The sequence below is a fragment of the Lissotriton vulgaris genome, chromosome 5 (genome assembly GCF_964263255.1).
Source record: "Lissotriton vulgaris chromosome 5, aLisVul1.2, whole genome shotgun sequence".
NCBI lineage: Eukaryota > Metazoa > Chordata > Amphibia > Caudata > Salamandridae > Lissotriton > Lissotriton vulgaris.
In genome coordinates this window covers 1,770,940,718-1,770,957,764 of record NC_141693.1, presented here as the reverse complement: position 1 = coordinate 1,770,957,764, position 17,047 = coordinate 1,770,940,718, and the positions used below count along the sequence as shown (strand labels likewise).

The window sequence follows — 17,047 nt, the reverse complement described above, 5'->3', positions numbered from 1 at the left end:
TCTGGCAGAATAATTTGCCTGCTGTTATTATTTCATGTGCAGAAAAAACTGCATATGAAATAAATCAACGAGAAATGTAAATGTTTCGCTGTGCAAAATCAAGGAAAATGGCAAGATGGCATTATTCTTTCAAACTTTTTAATTGATAAAGCCATATTTCGAATGGTCAAATAGTGAGTCATAATACATACATTCATGTTACAAACACTCAATTCAAAGTAACAACCAATGGTAACAAAGAATAAAGACAAAAATAAAGCGAAAAGTAGGTGAAATAGGTACCCGCAAATGACGGATAATGAGCCCTTCTTTAGGCCAACCTTAATAGACCGTCTATAGGAACTAACGAGCAATTCACAATAGACCAATTTGTGCATTTCACAAATTAACTGAATACAATATTAGTTCTACGGGCTAAACCAAATGAATTTTTTTTCTTTATGATGAACGATTTTTCACATCTTTTATTAACTAGGCATCTTACATTCATTCCTTGAACACAAAGATGGGAACCTTTATTCAGCATATGAGCAGAGATGCCAGATAGGTCAGGTGTCATTCCAGACCTGTGTTTTGTTGTGTTATCGGAGAATATTTAAGTACCTGAGCTAAAGAATTGCTTGATTGGAGCTTTGTGATGTACTATGCTGTTTGGTGTATACCTTTTTAGGTCTCGCCTGTCGATGCGCATGCGCATCGAGCAAGCGAGACTATTGCGAGTTATCCACTCTTTATCCACACTGCAAGGAATCGTGGCGATTCCTTGCAGTGCCCGTGACTTTTAAGGTCAATGCGCATGCGCATTGAGCTTATGCGCATGCGCATTGACCTTAAAAGCGCGTGCGCGTGCACGTCCGTCTCCTAACAACACACACACACCCTCTCCCCCGTTCCGCCCCCTCCCCGCCATGTCTGCCCCCTTCCCGCCGTCTCGCATTTCTCCTCCCCCCTCCCCTCTCTTCCCTCCTTAAAAACAACGTAATGAAAACCATCGACTTGTTCTTCTTTACTTTCTATGCTTTCGTTTCCATCACAACGGTGCTTCTCTTCTCCTCCCCTCGTCTATGTTTACCCGCTCCGCCCCCTCCCGCCGTGTCGCATTTCTCCTCCCCTCTCTTCCTTCCGTCCTGCCCGCCCCCTCCCCTGCCCGCCGTGTTACGGTGAAAGGCTTGTTCCCATTTAGGAGTCATCTCCGCGCGCAAGTCTATTATCGGAACTCTACTTCTAGTCAGTTCCAGCTTTGGTAAGGAAAACCTCCCGCCCGCCCACTTTAACTTTTTTATCGTACGTTAGTAACATTACCTTACAGATTTAAATCTGTACTCCATAGGACCCCCATCAGCGTCCACACGTGCATGGCCCCCATCCTTTGTGGCAACCTACGGGTAAGCTCAAATTCTGATTTTAAGTGCCCGTATCACTCACTTCACTTCTACGGACACCTCTGACCCCGGTCGTCACTACCAGTTCTCATTGCGTGCAGCATGGTTTTATTAAGTTCACAAGACCCGCTCACCTTGCGTCTTCCGGCACCGCTAATTACAAGTCTATTATCGGAACTCTACTTCTAGTCAGTTCCAGCTTTGGTAAGGAAAACCTCCCGCCCGCCCACTTTAACTTTTTTATCGTACGTTAGTAACATTACCTTACAGATTTAAATCTGTACTCCATAGGACCCCCATCAGCGTCCACACGTGCATGGCCCCCATCCTTTGTGGCAACCTACGGGTAAGCTCAAATTCTGATTTTAAGTGCCCGTATCACTCACTTCACTTCTACGGACACCTCTGACCCCGGTCGTCACTACCAGTTCTCATTGCTTGCAGCATGGTTTTATTAAGTTCACAAGACCCGCTCACCTTGCGTCTTCCGGCACCGCTAATTACAAGTGTCACTTCTAGTTCTTACCGATCGCAGCATGTAATTTTTGCGTTCACCAGTCTGGCTCACCCTTCCGCCAGTATCACCCAGCTTAAGCATCCCACGATCGGAAAGAGCGCCCTTAGAAACGTATTAGACCCTAATTGAGTTTGAGTCCATTAAACGCTGCACTTTTATTGATGCTCAGCATTTTATTGATTAATTTACCACCGTATCAACCATGGCACACGTGGTATCTTTTTGCACTTAGACAGCCACAATCACAAATTTTTCACCATCATCTCTATTTCACAAAGGAGTAATCTTTTGACTTTCCCATGTTTGATCGATCTCACCCTCACTCACCCTCACCCACACTCACCCTCACCCTCACTCACCCTCAACCCCTCACTCACCCTCACTCACCCTCACCCTCACTCACCCTCAACCCCTCACCTACCCTCACCCTCACTCACCCTCAACCCCTCACCCTCACCCTCACTCACCCTCAACACCTCACCCTCACTCACCCTCAACACCTCACCCTCACTCACCCTCAACCCCTCACCCTCACTCACCCTCAACCCCTCACCCTCAACCCCTCACTCACCCTCACTCATCCTCACTCTCACTCATCCTCACTCACCCTCAACCCCTCACCCTCACTCACCCTCACTCACCCTCAACCCCTCACCCTCACTCACCCTCAACCCCTCACCTTCACTCACCCTCAACCCCTCACCCTCACTCACCCTCAACGCCTCACCCTCAATCACCCTCAACCCCTCACCCACCTTCACTCACCCTCACCCTCACTCACCCTCACTCACCCTCACTCACACTCACTCACACTCATCCTCACTCACCCTCAACCCCTCACTCACCCTCAACCCCTCACCCTCACTCACCCTCAACCCCTCACCCTCAACCCCTCACCCTCACTCACCCTCAACCCCTCACCCTCAGCCCCTCACCCTCAACCCCTCACCCTCAACCCCTCACCCTCACTCGCCCTCACTCACCCTCAACCCCTCACCCTCACTCACCCTCACCCACACTCACCCTCACCCACACTCACCCTCACCCTCACCCTCACCCTCACTCACCCTCAACCCCTCACCCTCACTCACCCTCAACCCCTCACCCTCAACCCCTCACCCTCACTCACCCTCAACCCCTCACCCTCAACCCCTCACCCTCACTCACCCTCAACCCCTCACCCTCAACCCCTCACCCTCACTCACCCTCACTCACCCTCACCCTCACTCACCCTCAACCCCTCACCCTCACTCACCCTCAACCCCTCACCCTCAACCCCTCACCCTCACTCACCCTCAACCCCTCACCCTCAACCCCTCACCCTCACTCACCCTCAACTCCTCACCCTCAACCCCTCACCCACCCTCAACCCCTCACCCTCAACCCCTCACCCTCAACCCCTCACCCTCAACCCCTCACCCTCACTCACCCACACTCACCCACACTCACCCTCACCCACCCTCACTCACCCTCACCCTCACTCACCCTCACCTTCACTCACCCTCACCCTCACTCACCCTCAACCCCTCACCCTCACTCACCCCCACTCACCCTCAACCCCTCACCCTCAACCCCTCACCCTCCCTCACCCTCATTCACCCTCAACCCCTCACCCTCACTCACCCTCAACCCCTCACCCTCACTCACCCTCAACCCCTCACCCTCAATCCCTCACCCTCACCCACACTCACCCCCACTCACCCTCACTCACACTCACCCACCCTCACTCACCCTCACCCTCACTCACCCTCACTCACCCTCACCCTCACTCACCCTCACTCACCCTCAACCCCTCACCCTCACTCACCCTCAACCCCTCACCCTCAACCCCTCACCCTCACTCACCCTCAACCCCTCACCCTCAACCCCTCACCCTCACTCACCCTCAACTCCTCACCCTCAACCCCTCACCCACCCTCAACCCCTCACCCTCAACCCCTCACCCTCAACCCCTCACTCACCCACACTCACCCACTCTCACCCTCACCCACCCTCACTCACCCTCACCCTCACTCACCCTCACCTTCACTCACCCTCACCCTCACTCACCCTCAACCCCTCACCCTCACTCACCCCCACTCACCCTCAACCCCTCACCCTCAACCCCTCACCCTCCCTCACCCTCATTCACCCTCAACCCCTCACCCTCACTCACCCTCAACCCCTCACCCTCACTCACCCTCAACCCCTCACCCTCAATCCCTCACCCTCACCCACACTCACCCCCACTCACCCTCACTCACACTCACCCACCCTCACTCACCCTCACCCTCACTCACCCTCACTCACCCTCACCCTCACTCACCCTCACTCACCCTCAACCCCTCACCCTCACTCACCCTCAACCCCTCACCCACCCTCAACCCCTCACCCTCACTCACCCTCAACCCCTCACCCTCAACCCCTCACTCACCCTCAATCCCTCACCCTCACTCTCACTCACCCTCAACCCCTCACCCTTACTCACCCTCAACCCCTCACCCTCAACCCCTCACTCACCCTCAACACCTCAGCCTCACCCTCACTCACCCTCAACCCCTCACCCTCACTCACCCTCACTCACCCTCAACCTCATGCTAAAGATTTACAAAAAACCCATAAACAATTCTAAAAGCACTAACTCTAATGCTGCGAGACCTATTGCATTTCTAATGCTTGTTGTGGTTGTGACTGTGAGTAGGGTTAAGAAGGACATTTTTATTTTTCCCTTATAGTTTGGTTGTGTTTCCTAGATGTGCAAACTAACCTTTCCATTGGGTATATTTGATGGATACTAAAATCTAGGGTTTTGAGAGGCTTGGTGTTTGAGCACTGCTGGGGCATAGGTCCTATGATCTCATTCACTTGTGTTTATCGCTCCCCTTTACCAAATTCCTTGTTTGCCATTCCCATTCCACTTTTGCGTAAGTGGAAAGCATGCTGCTTAAATATACCATACACTTCCTCCACAAGCATTTCAGCACAAAATGCACCATTCTCATCAAAAGTGGTTATAAAAGCAGAAGGTGTTGTTTCTAACAATTAAAAGTACTTTAATAAAAAAGTACTAAAACATTGGTCAATTATATTTTATTTTTGTTTTATTGTGATCATGGGGATCTTATAGCCCATTATCGTGCTAATGTTACAGACAGTCTTATCATCTTTCTTGACATTTCCACGTGGGATAATGAGTGTTGGGTAAAGCCACAGTCAAGTCTGTACCACTTGCTCATCTCCAAGTAAAAAAAACAATACTATTATATCAGCACAGCTCTCCTTTGTCTTTAAGATGGGCAACTAGGAGAGTAATAAGGCTGAGGTTGCAATGCTAACTTACGTCCCCAAGTATTTTTCAGAACTCACTGGTCTAGACATCTTAGATTACTTTATAGGTCTCCCCTACGCAGCCCGCATGAGCTGAATAGGAGACCTTTAGCAGCCGCTCTGCTGTTTTTGGAAGCACATACTCGTGCTTGTGGCGGCATACACCTTGCGGGAGCAAGCAGGAGCGCGCCACAAGCACAAGTATGTGCTTTGAAAAACAGCAGACTGCATGCGCATTCACACATGCAAACAGCGCTTCTTAGCACATTCGCTTTCACTTTTGCGGCCGCGTTGCTTTCAGGGCCACACGGCCAATGCTTGTTTCGTTAGTGACTCGCCATTATTGTCCTAACCCCTCAATTAGTCCATCTCTCCACCCTTCACCCTACATGTTTCATTAAATCTCTATTTGTACATTAAGCACTTTGCTGTGGCGTGCACAAAATTGCACAGGCGTTCACACACATAGGAGACATACATGTATAAATGCACACCCAAACCACCAAGAAAGACTGCTTCAGCTTGCATGGACAAGAAATATGCATGTTTTGGGGCTGATCATTTCAAAACCTGTGATTTTTATTTTTTTACCCATGGAATTTCACCGTATTTGCTGCTTGATAACGGCTCCCCCTTTTGTTCACCCGAGAAAGAGAATACGTAACCTGTGTTTCCACAAGATGCAATTGCCCTAATAACCACCCCAACTAATTCCCCTGTTGTCTTTCTCTTCGTAAACCAGTGTTTGGACACCAACCCCGGTATAAACCATTTTCATTACAGTATGGTTGAAACAGGGCACGAAGCAGGGTAACTGCCAAATGGCAGTAGGAACTCGCTCCAGGCTATTCGCTTGTCCACTGTTAGAGCATCTCATGTCTTAATGACCGCTATTTTTTCTACCACGATAGTTCATTTCTAAGATGCATCTCTATGGTACATCCACAACTGTGTGTCTCAAAGTTTATCCACTTTCACAAGTTAAACCTACATTTCTTTTTATTTTAATACCGAATTTCTGGTTAGTACCGAAGGACGCCAGCACAAAATCCCATCATTCACAGGAGTGACATCACAAAGGCACTATAGGTCGCGGATATGGCATGCGGACTTCAGCATCTCTTGTAGACATTTGCAAATAAAATATCAGCAAAACCAACATTTTTCTCTTAAATTAGCATATTTGTTTGTGCGAAGAACTAAATACACCCTGGCAGTTTCCTAGATCCCCGTTTTGTACGTAAGTGATAATGTGTGATGCTAATGGTAACCTCGTTTTAGCTTACTCTTACAAACTGCTGTAGGGACCATTTAATTTCTCATATTTTTCACCAGCTGGTTTACCAGTTGAGAAGTGGTGTATTGTGGGTGAACGGGATGGGATGGCAGGCACTTCATGTGATGTGATAACTACAAAATAGTAATTTCCTTTGTCTTGACCCGCTTCATTTTCTTTATAGCATGTGTTGGAAAAAAAATTATGACCAACCCTCGCCAGTTAGAATACCATGTTTACCTATACAAATGTATGCAGTTTAACCTGCGTGGTGGTTCTTAGGTTGTGAGATAAATGTGATATCTTTTAATTTTTCATGTCTAAAAGTAATATTTGTTTCCCTTTCCACCGTGCTTTGGGTAAAGGGCCTAGGGCCAGATGTAGGTGGGAGATTTTGGCCATTTACCGGCCGGTAACGGCCGAATTCGGCCGTTACCGACTGGTAAATGGCCATGGAGATGTAGGGGGATAAAAAACATGCATTTTCGGTAATTTTACCGAATCGGTAATTTTACCGATTCGGTAAAATTACAGAATCGGTAAAATTACCGATTCTGTATATTTTACCGAATCGGTAAACATACCGGTCGGTAAAATTACCGAAAATGCATGTTTGGATGTAGGTGCCAATTTTAACATTGACACAGGGCTTTTAAAATCGGTATTTTACCATGCAATACAATTGCATGGTAAAATACCGATTCAGGTGTACATGCACATCTGTGCATGTACACCTGTGCCATGTGGCACACAAGCCTAAAACAGGGGTGCCAGAGGGTGTCAAAGTGACACCCCCTGCACCCTTGCAAAATTCGGTATTTACCGATTCGGTAAATACCGAATCGGTATTTGATATTGAATCCTATGGGCTTCAAGGCCCATAGGATTCAATAGCAAATACTGATTCGGTATTTACCGAATCGGTAAATACCGTTTTTTACCGATTCGGTAAAATTTACCGAATTGGTACCTAAATTAGAAATACCTACTCTTAATTACCGAATCGGTAAAATTTGGTAATTAAGAGTCGGTATTTCTGATTTTGCTACATCTGGCCCCTAGTTGTGAAAATTGTTGCTTGTAGTTGGTAATTGTGTGTATGACCTAACATTTCTATTGGGGCCACCCCAGGAATAATCCTAACACAGTTATATATGGGGAGTAATATTTTGGAACACAATCTTTCCTATGTAGTTTGAGTATTAGACGTAACCTTTTATTTTACTGCTCTTGAAGACATTATATATAAATAATCCTAAATTTGATATGGCCTTGATTTTTAGTGGTATCAGTCGGGAAGCCATAAGATATAATGCACATAACTGGATTATGGGGCATATTTAACTGCAGTCTGGCCCCTGGATTTCAGTTCCAAGAAATAGGTTGTTGACATCAAATGTATGGGTTGAGTATTTAAAGTTGGATACCTTTATTGGTGGCAGCACCCAAAATTATTGTCCCGCAAAAAGATGCTGTCAATTAAAGGGCAGGAGCATGAGTGAGGGAAACTATTTGCCTCAACAATGTTGGAACATTAGTGCCTCGATGTTTAATTTCACCACTAATAAAATATTAACAAAATAAAGATTACTTTATGGTGGGAGCCTTTCTCCAGTTTAGTTCACTAAAGATGCTTTCGCCCATAAGTGTTTTTATAATATTGCTGCACAGCTTTCCCTCTAATATTTGGGTCTATATATTAATGAGGGCTACCACTTACACAGCATTTGCAATGCAATAGGCCTCGCATTTATGCAAGTATAAGCTATAGCCATTGTAAATGACAATGTCTTTTATTTATGTTTTAAAAACCAATACCAAAATAAAAGGCATAGCCATTTACAATGCCAATACCTCAAACTCACTATTGCATTGCAAATGCTTGTTGCCTTTGGCTTAGTGGCATAGCAGCTTTACACAAAAAAGCACAGAGAGGTATTTGACGAAAGCATAAGGAAAATTTACAAATAAGCATTTCAGTAGTTTATAATGAATCTGCAACCAGCGGACATGCACCATACTACTGGGAGCCAGCAGATACAAACACCAAACCTGGACTGGCCAAAGGGAAAGCTCTCAGTGGACTGGGGCCATGGACTGCTTTCCGAGCTGGGTGGGCTGCAGCGCAGCAGACCACTGTCTTTTTGGCACACTCAAGATTGGCTGCAGTGGAGAAATATTGCTCCTGGTTACTGTATCAGAACCTGAAGTGTTCAAATATTCATTCATTTCTCTTTATCGCTAGATTAACCAAACCAGGGCCAAGTCTGATTTGCAAATGGCTGGTCCGGAGTAGCACAGTGGGCAAAAACACAATGGACTGCTATACGGTCCACAGCAATTACCAGTGGGTGATATTAATTCAACCCACTAGTAAGTAGGTGATCACTTAATTTATTTTTCTCTTCAGAACTGCATGTAAATTCCATGACTTTTTATATAACAGATTTACTAAATTGTACTATAAACCGTTTAGCATCACTTAAAACCTATTGGAGCGGTATTTTCTTATAACCCACATGGAGAAATTTGGTCTCTCTTATTATGCATAATAAGGAACCAATATTAAAACGTGATGAACTCACCTGAAAACCATACGATCGTCTTCAATGTCAACCTTCACATCTTTGCTTTCTTCAACACAGAACTCAAGATGCACGTACTTCGTGCGATCAAACCACAGTGTCTTGGCGTGTTGCCTAGGATGGAGAAAGACAAATTCAATCCAAAACAGAAGGCAAGTAAAGCAGGGATTTAGCAGGGTGTTGCATTTCAATACTCAATGTGTTCATTTATTTTTGTTTCTTTTGAACTGGTTAGCCTCATATCTTTCAATTTAACTATTTACATTTTCCTCTTCATTTGGTGTATTTTATATGTATTTTATTGTTTTGCTATCTTAATTTGGTTTTCTTTTTAGGGTTGAGCTTAATGGCAGCGAGTGCCATTGATCTCTAGCTAATGTTCCTTTGGGGACTGCCGACTGAGACGTGGATGGTGGCAGGAAGCCGGCATCAGGACTCTCGTTGATTTGTTTGCAGAGGGCACGTTAATGTCCCGTCAGGAGCCCAAGGACCTCAATGGATTGTATGAGGGAGCTTACCTGATCTACGAAGCCCTTCAGGCGATGCTGCAGTGACACTGGGGGGTCCAGGAAGTGGCCAGCTACCTTTACTCCACTCACAACACTCCATAGGACAGGGTTGGCGATTAGTAACATGGATATATTATATATTGAGCCTTTGTGCATGACCCTCAGGAGGCACTGGCGCATCTGAGGTCGGGGTGGGAGGATTCCCATTCCACGATTCAGAATGGCTCAACACCCTAGAATACCCCAGAAACAATCCCTGCAACCCCGATTCAAACGCAAACAACTCTGGATCTTACATAGGGTCTATTTGCCTCCACGCCTGCACCATATCTATCCCTTGGTCCTGCATAAATGAAATGTAGGCCAGGTTTGGCTAGAATGATCCAAATGTTTTGGTTCTGTGTCCCCCTATGACCCTATTTGGATGCAATCCTGTCTGATATTATGTGGGCCATGGGAAGGGAATGGCTCGACACAGCCCAGCAATGTCTTCTGGGCTTGTCCCCTACCCTAAAACCAATAAAGCTATGACCATTTTCACTGACCTGTACTACTTCTGGCCAAGCAGGCAGTAACAATGAAGTGGAAGTCTGCTACCCTCTTCGATCTCGCAATGGTCATTAAATGTGCACAGGCGGAAAGCACAGAACTCAGCCGAGAGAAAAAGCAAGCCAACTTCCCACTAGTAACATGCTGGGGCACGTTCCTACACAACTTTTCATCCCAGACCGGAAATTACACTTGGCCTCCCTAGACACCCTGGCATGAGCCAACACTTGATTCTAATCTCCCTTATATCCCACCACCTCCACCCCCACCATACACCTCGACCCCAAATTCTTTAGTGCCTCCTTCCCCCTGCTTGCCCTTCCTCTGTGACATACCCTTGTGAACTTTCTCTCCTCCCCTGACATTGCGGACTTGAACTTGGATAATATTGCCCTAGGTTGCCTTGATTGAAAATGCAGCTTTGGTGAGTCACTGGGGGGGGTTGTAGGTGAGGGGAGCACTCTAGGTTTCCTCAATTTAACATGTACTAGCTCATTCGCTTCTCATTCATTCCTTTAAAGAAGAAATATGAAAAAATGTATGCTCGCTAATTTCCTGGCTGCTGGCACTAAGTCTCCATGAATCTGAACCCGCCTTCACTCCTGCCTTTAATTTCGCCTTATCATTATAAGCCACCTGTAACCCTATTCAGCCGACAAACTTGTTGTATTGTGCCTTGAATTGTATCAGTCAATAAAACTCAACAACAAATGACCGATCTCCCTGCTCCCATTCCCGGCCAAAGTATTAGAAAAAGTCATCAACCAACAACTCTCCTCACATCTTGAATGGAACCTCGTATTCGACTCCTCCTAATCCGAAATCCACAGCAACCACAGCACAGAGACAGCCCTCATTGTGGCTACCAGCGACATCCGAGCCATACTCCACTGAGGAGAGACAGCAGCTCTGATGCTCCTAGATCTCTTCGATACGGTCTCCCACCAAACACTAATCACAAGGATGCACAACATAGGCATCTGAAGAGCCGCTCTCAGAAGGATATCCTCTTTCCCCACCAGAACAACGCAAAAGATCTGCCTTACCCCGTCACCTCCAAACCCAAGGAAATCCTCTGTGGAGTACCCCAAGGATCCTCGGCCAGCCCCCCATCTTCAACACTTAAAAGACACCTCCAGCCAGCATCGTCAGAACCCATGGACTCAACATCATATCCTACGCCGACAACACACAACTCATTCTCTCCAAACACACCACCAACACCAACTTCCACAAATGTATGACAAACATTGGCAATAGGATGAAGGACAAGAAAGAGACACTGATTTTCAGACACAAAAGTTCCCCATGGTACGCATCCTAAAACTCAGACCAACTCCCACCACTACTAACCATGCTAGGAACCTAGGTATCATTCTGGACATCAAGCTAACATGACATATCAGTTCAACTCCATCTCCTCCTTCTGCTTTTTCATCCTCTGCATGCTTTGTAAGATATTCAAATGGCTGCTCCAAATCTCAAGACGCACCTTCGCCCAGGCCCTCATCTCCAGCCGACTGAAGTACTGCAACGCTCTCTACAAAGGGATCGTAGCTCACCTCCTCCTCTAACTACTGACCATACAGAAAGCCATAGCCAGACTCGTCCTGGATCTCCCTAGACAAACCCACATCCCCCTTACCTCAAGGAACTCCAGTGGCTTCCTGTACAGAAAAGATGCCAGCTCAAACTCCTGACCCATGCTTACAAGGCCCTACACAACTGTGGACCCGCCTAGTTGTACCACCCCCTAAACTTTCATCAGCCCACCAGACAACTCCACTCTGTGTCCCTTTCTCTAATCCTCACCCCCGCGCGCAACCGACATAGCAGATGCAGATGTTACACCTTCTCCTACCTAGCAGCAAAGACATGGAATGCGCTAGCTATCCACAGAGCTTCCCATCCCTGTCAAAGTTCCAAAAACCCCTGAAGCCCTGGCTATTCAACCAATAAACTGGACCCTCTGAGCACTTGGAAACCCTCATGGGCAACAAGAAGCACTCTACGAATCTACTGACTGATTGATTGATTGATTGATAAGTGAGAAACCTTCACTCACTCTATACTTTGTTTAGCCAGAACCACACAGTGAATGTCTGGCGCTGAAGTACATTTGGAAATTAGTAAATACGGGCTCAAAAGTCTCAGGAGGCAAAGAGCAGATGGCTTAAAAGCCAACTTAGGCAGAACTTGTCACACATTTCATGGGGCTATGTGGTAGCTGGGCCATGACAGACTGTGTTTCTCACAAATGTGCTAATTCGTCAGATATTACTTCCAGAAAATATAAATGATCATTGAAGCTGTGTGTCCACTGGCGGCTCTCCCAATGCAGCACTGGCAGAATGCACCTGCCTCCTTTTGTTCTGTGGGAACTGTAGTGCTTAAGGACAAATGGGCAGTGCTTGAATCCAGCATCACTTCTTAATGTGTCAAGTTTCTGGCTGTAGAAGGCAGTTGGACTGGAGGCTGCCCTCTTCAACCACCTAGACCCAGCCCCACTCAAGGAACACAGTTCTAAATTTGAAGATAATTGGTAACTCCTCTTGATGCTTTGGCCTTGGTGAACACAGATGGACAAGGCACATCACACATAAAAGCTGAGGAAGATGCTTGCAATACGTCCAACCACTGTCAATTGCTCAGGGTATAATTCCAATCCATCATTCTTTTGACAACCATGCCAACTCAGATTAGACCCAGCTATATGCCAAGCAGTCTTGACCCTGCTCCAATAGGAACAATCCAGCCCAAAATGCCAATCCAGGCCCTCTCTGAACCATAACACATGCAACCCAAGACCGGTTTCGCCCTGATTGGGGCTCACTGTAACCACTGGAACTAAACTGCACGCAACCAAAGAGCCCCAATCAGGGCGAAACAGGTCTTGTGTTGGGGGAGAAATGGTGGGGGCACTCAGCTACAGAGGGAGAGTTTACTGCATCGAGCACCCAAACCCAAGGTCTCTGCCGGAAATGACGAGATTGTCCCACTGAAACTAAGCTGACCTGAATCGCCACAGACAAGACCTGGCACTTACAGACCACAGACAGTAAATTGGTATCTGAACCTTTATAAAAAGGATCAGGTGAATGAGGAATTTCTAAAGGCTCACATTAGCCCAAGAATACCTCCGGCTTGGGCAGAGGAATTGGAGAACCAAAAAAAGGTACAGAAAGTGATCCGTTTGAAGTTAGCAACGGCCCAGACCCTAAATGCTTTCCTGCTATGTTGTACGAAATGGTCTACAAGGCCTTATCTAAATTGCTAGCCTATCTATAGTATAATTTCAGTGAATCAGGACATATAGCTGAATCTTTGGCTGATGCAGTAATTATTGTGATTCCTGAACCAGGCAATAATCTCTCCTAATGAGGTGCATATAGTCAGATCTTCCTCCTGAAACTTGATGCCAAAAGATTCACAGAGAACATAGCTGAGAGGTTGGAGCCACTAATGCAGGACCTAATTGACTCCGACTAGTCGGGATTCGTTCAAGGATTACATTGAGACAAAATTAGCAAAACAATGTTACAAATCACAGTGAATGCACAGACGAAAAGCAAACATTTCTTAGTGCTCTCCCTCAATGCTGAAAAAGTGTTAAATTGAGTGAATTGAACATATCAGCGGGTGGGGACCTTGGGCCTCGGGTTCATTAAACAGATAATTAAATAAATTTAGATAGCTGTCAAAAACTAAATGCATTTATCAGAGTGAATGGGACAGGGCCACCAAAATTATCAATTGGCAGAGGCACATTCCAGGGCTGCCTGCTTTCCCAACTCCTATTTGCTCTCTCTTTGGCACCATTGGATAACTACATTCTAGCCAAGGAACATATCAACAAAGTACAAACAGGGATGGATACCTTCAAATTAACTACATTCACTAACATAATGGTGACGCTTACTGAACCACTCACCTCCACAATTACTTTGTCGGAATTGCTAGGACAGAATCAGATATCGTATTATAAAATAAACCTTGCCAAATCCAAAGTGATGGTTAAATCATCGACTAAAAAAAAAAGACCATCCTACAAGCATTCATCCAAGCAACATTTATCTCCGATGTCACTACATATCTGGGCATGAGAATATAACATCCTATTGCCCAGACGGTAACTCTCAGCTACCCCTCAGAACCCCGTCCCCACTCCCCAACTAAGATTAAGAACTACATGCAGAACTGGTCCTTTCTCAACATCTCCAGGTTGGCATGAGTAGGAGTGGGTAAAGATGTCTATACTGCCTAAACATCTCTCCATGCTCAAAGCGATTCTTATGTTGCCCCCACCCACCGACATATTTAAACAATTTTAAATCAATCCTAATACATTTATCCGGGGAAGTAAAAAAAACTGTGTGGCTAACCAGCTCCTATATCAACCAGTGAACAGAGGCAATCTAGCAATGCCAAATATAACATGTTGCTTCCTAACAACGCAGTCACACTTTTTAATCAAGGGAGAGGATATTGAAAAGTAAAAGCAGTAGTGCTTTGTTGACCACTTAATTGCAAGGTCCTCTCTATGGACCACACAATGGTTGGGTAAAGCTCAAAGAAGCTGGGGACTCAACTTTTTCTCCCATAACTAGGACGGTGCTGGTTATATGGGATAAAATGAATACCAACACTGGGTCTCACATTGCATCCCTCTCTTTTTACTCCTATTAATGAGAACTCTGAAACTAACCTAGGGCTCAAAGACAAGCTTTAGGGAGTGGCATGAGGTACGATTTCTGATGCTAGACTCCCTGTTTAGAGGGTAGGGAATTAATATATTATGAGGAAATAAAAATAGAATTCAACCTCTCAGCAGTGGAAAGACATCGATGTCTTCAGGTGCACTGCTGTGGCCCTCAAGCCGAGGCCCAGGCCTGGGGTATACTGGGACCTTACTAGTTTCAATGTTAGATAGAGAACATCAATCCCAAAACCCATGTCATATCAACACGCTACAAAATGATACTGACAGCTTCACCCCTAGGAAAAACCCCAGGCCAGATAAGCTGAGAATGAGAAATGGGTAACACATCACGAAATAAAAATGGCAAGTAATTTGAAAAAAGGCTAATATTCCTGTCCAATATGTTAAGGGCAAGGAACTCTAACACAAACTTCTAATGTACTGGTAACACACTCCTGAAAAACTACATTCCTGGAATGAAGCCATATCAGAGAGATGAGGGCTAGGGGCTCACTATTTCATCTTAAGTGTCATTGTTCTAAATTTAACAGATAATGGGCCGAGGTGATCCCAGTGGTTAATGCAATGTTTAAGCTCCAAATCTCAGATGGCCGGGAGGGATTCCAAGCACCTCCTATCCTGATCCCCCAGTGTATTCAAACAATTTCAAATCAATATTTACACAATACATTTATCTGGGGAGGTAAAAACCCAGCATGCCAACGAGTAACTATATTAACCAGTGCACAGAGGCAGCCTAGCATTGTCAAATATAACGTGCTACTTCTGATGGCGCAAACTTAGAATTAATTAAAGTTAAAAATTGAGTAAATGTATTGTACTTTTCATATTGAAGTTTTAAAGATCACATAACAAGGACTCAACTATGTTTTTAATGTGCTCTACAATGCACATTTTAAATGTGCTCTTTCTCATTTCTGTTTGTGCAGCTAGTATTAAAAAAAGTCCTGCGTTTTGTAAAATCACTCATAATTCTGCAGTTTTACAGTCTTGTCTTGTGACAACGTTTATTTTAGCTGTAACAATGTATGAGCTTTATTGCCTGCTGCCAAGGGAACATTGATACAATGTTTAAACATGCTAGGTTGTTTTCTTGCTGCTTTATTTATATTTTCAAGCATGGTTTGTTTAGTATTGTGACGTCATTTCCAATTGTATGTAGAGCAAAGGGCCTAATTAGACTTAATTTTGGAAGGTTCTAGAGTGAGCTTGTTCTACGTTGTATGATTTCTAAATGATCATTGCCTTGAATTGTTGCAATTCTAGCTGTCCAGTTTACAGTGCTACGTCACGCCATGCCTAGGGCCTGGACTTGTGATACTAAAATATTATAAAAGTTGTCAGATTTGAGAAGTGAGCCTGGTGTTTCCCATGCTCCTCTTGAAGGCAGACTTCATGTCAGTGTTCTTATTTGATTTAATACATAGATATTTAAATGCTATTTCCCTTTCTCTTAGAGTCAGAATCCATAGAATATTTTAATGGAATCAATATCTATGGTTTTTTCCTGTCTTTAAACCGAGCACTCCTTGTGACTATTTGCTCTTTGATTTATTATTTGCCTTGTGCTAGATCGAATTTGGTTCTGGCTATTGACTAAATTAGGCCTTAGCTTCCACTGACTAATCTGATTTACATTTATTTGTGTTTTGAGTATATTGAATTGAATTTATTAGCCATGACCTTTTTGTCTTCTGTAATGATTTCAAAATGTTAAATAAACCTTCATGTGTTGTACTTAAACCAAGTCCTGTGTGGATTTTTCAGGGTGGACTTTCTTATGTGGGTTCTCTTCATTTCCTTGTGATTTAGGTCAAGGGCTCTCGTACTTTGGTACTCACACAGCACGATCAATCTCATCAACCCTAGAAAAAGTGCTGACACTTCCATGCAACACAGTCACACTTTTTAATCAGGTGGGGGGGAGGGGTTGAAAAGTCAAAGAAGTCAAAGCACTAGTACTTTATTGACCCCTTAACTGCCAGGTCCTCTATATGGATTGCACTTGAGTTGGGTAAAGCTCAAAGAAGATGGGAACTCCAATAACCAGGAGAGGGCTGGTTATATCGATTAAACTGAATACCCATACTGGTCTCACATCGTATTCCTCTCCTTTTACTCCAATTAATTAAACTCTGAATTAACTCGGGGTTCAATAGACACGGTTTTAGGGAGGCGTATGCAGGCTCCCTGTTTACAGAAG

At 45.1% G+C, this 17,047-nt stretch overlaps 1 protein-coding gene across 1 annotated transcript in view; it reads right to left on the bottom strand.

Moving 5' to 3' along the window:
- Positions 1 to 17,047, bottom strand: part of PTGES3L (prostaglandin E synthase 3 like) — a 75,771-nt gene that overhangs the window by 43,963 nt on the left and 14,761 nt on the right. The window contains exon 2 of the mRNA XM_086924065.1: positions 9,067 to 9,180. Within this exon, the coding sequence (XP_086780191.1) occupies positions 9,067 to 9,180 (114 nt within the window). The remainder of the gene's footprint in view (positions 1 to 9,066; positions 9,181 to 17,047) is intronic.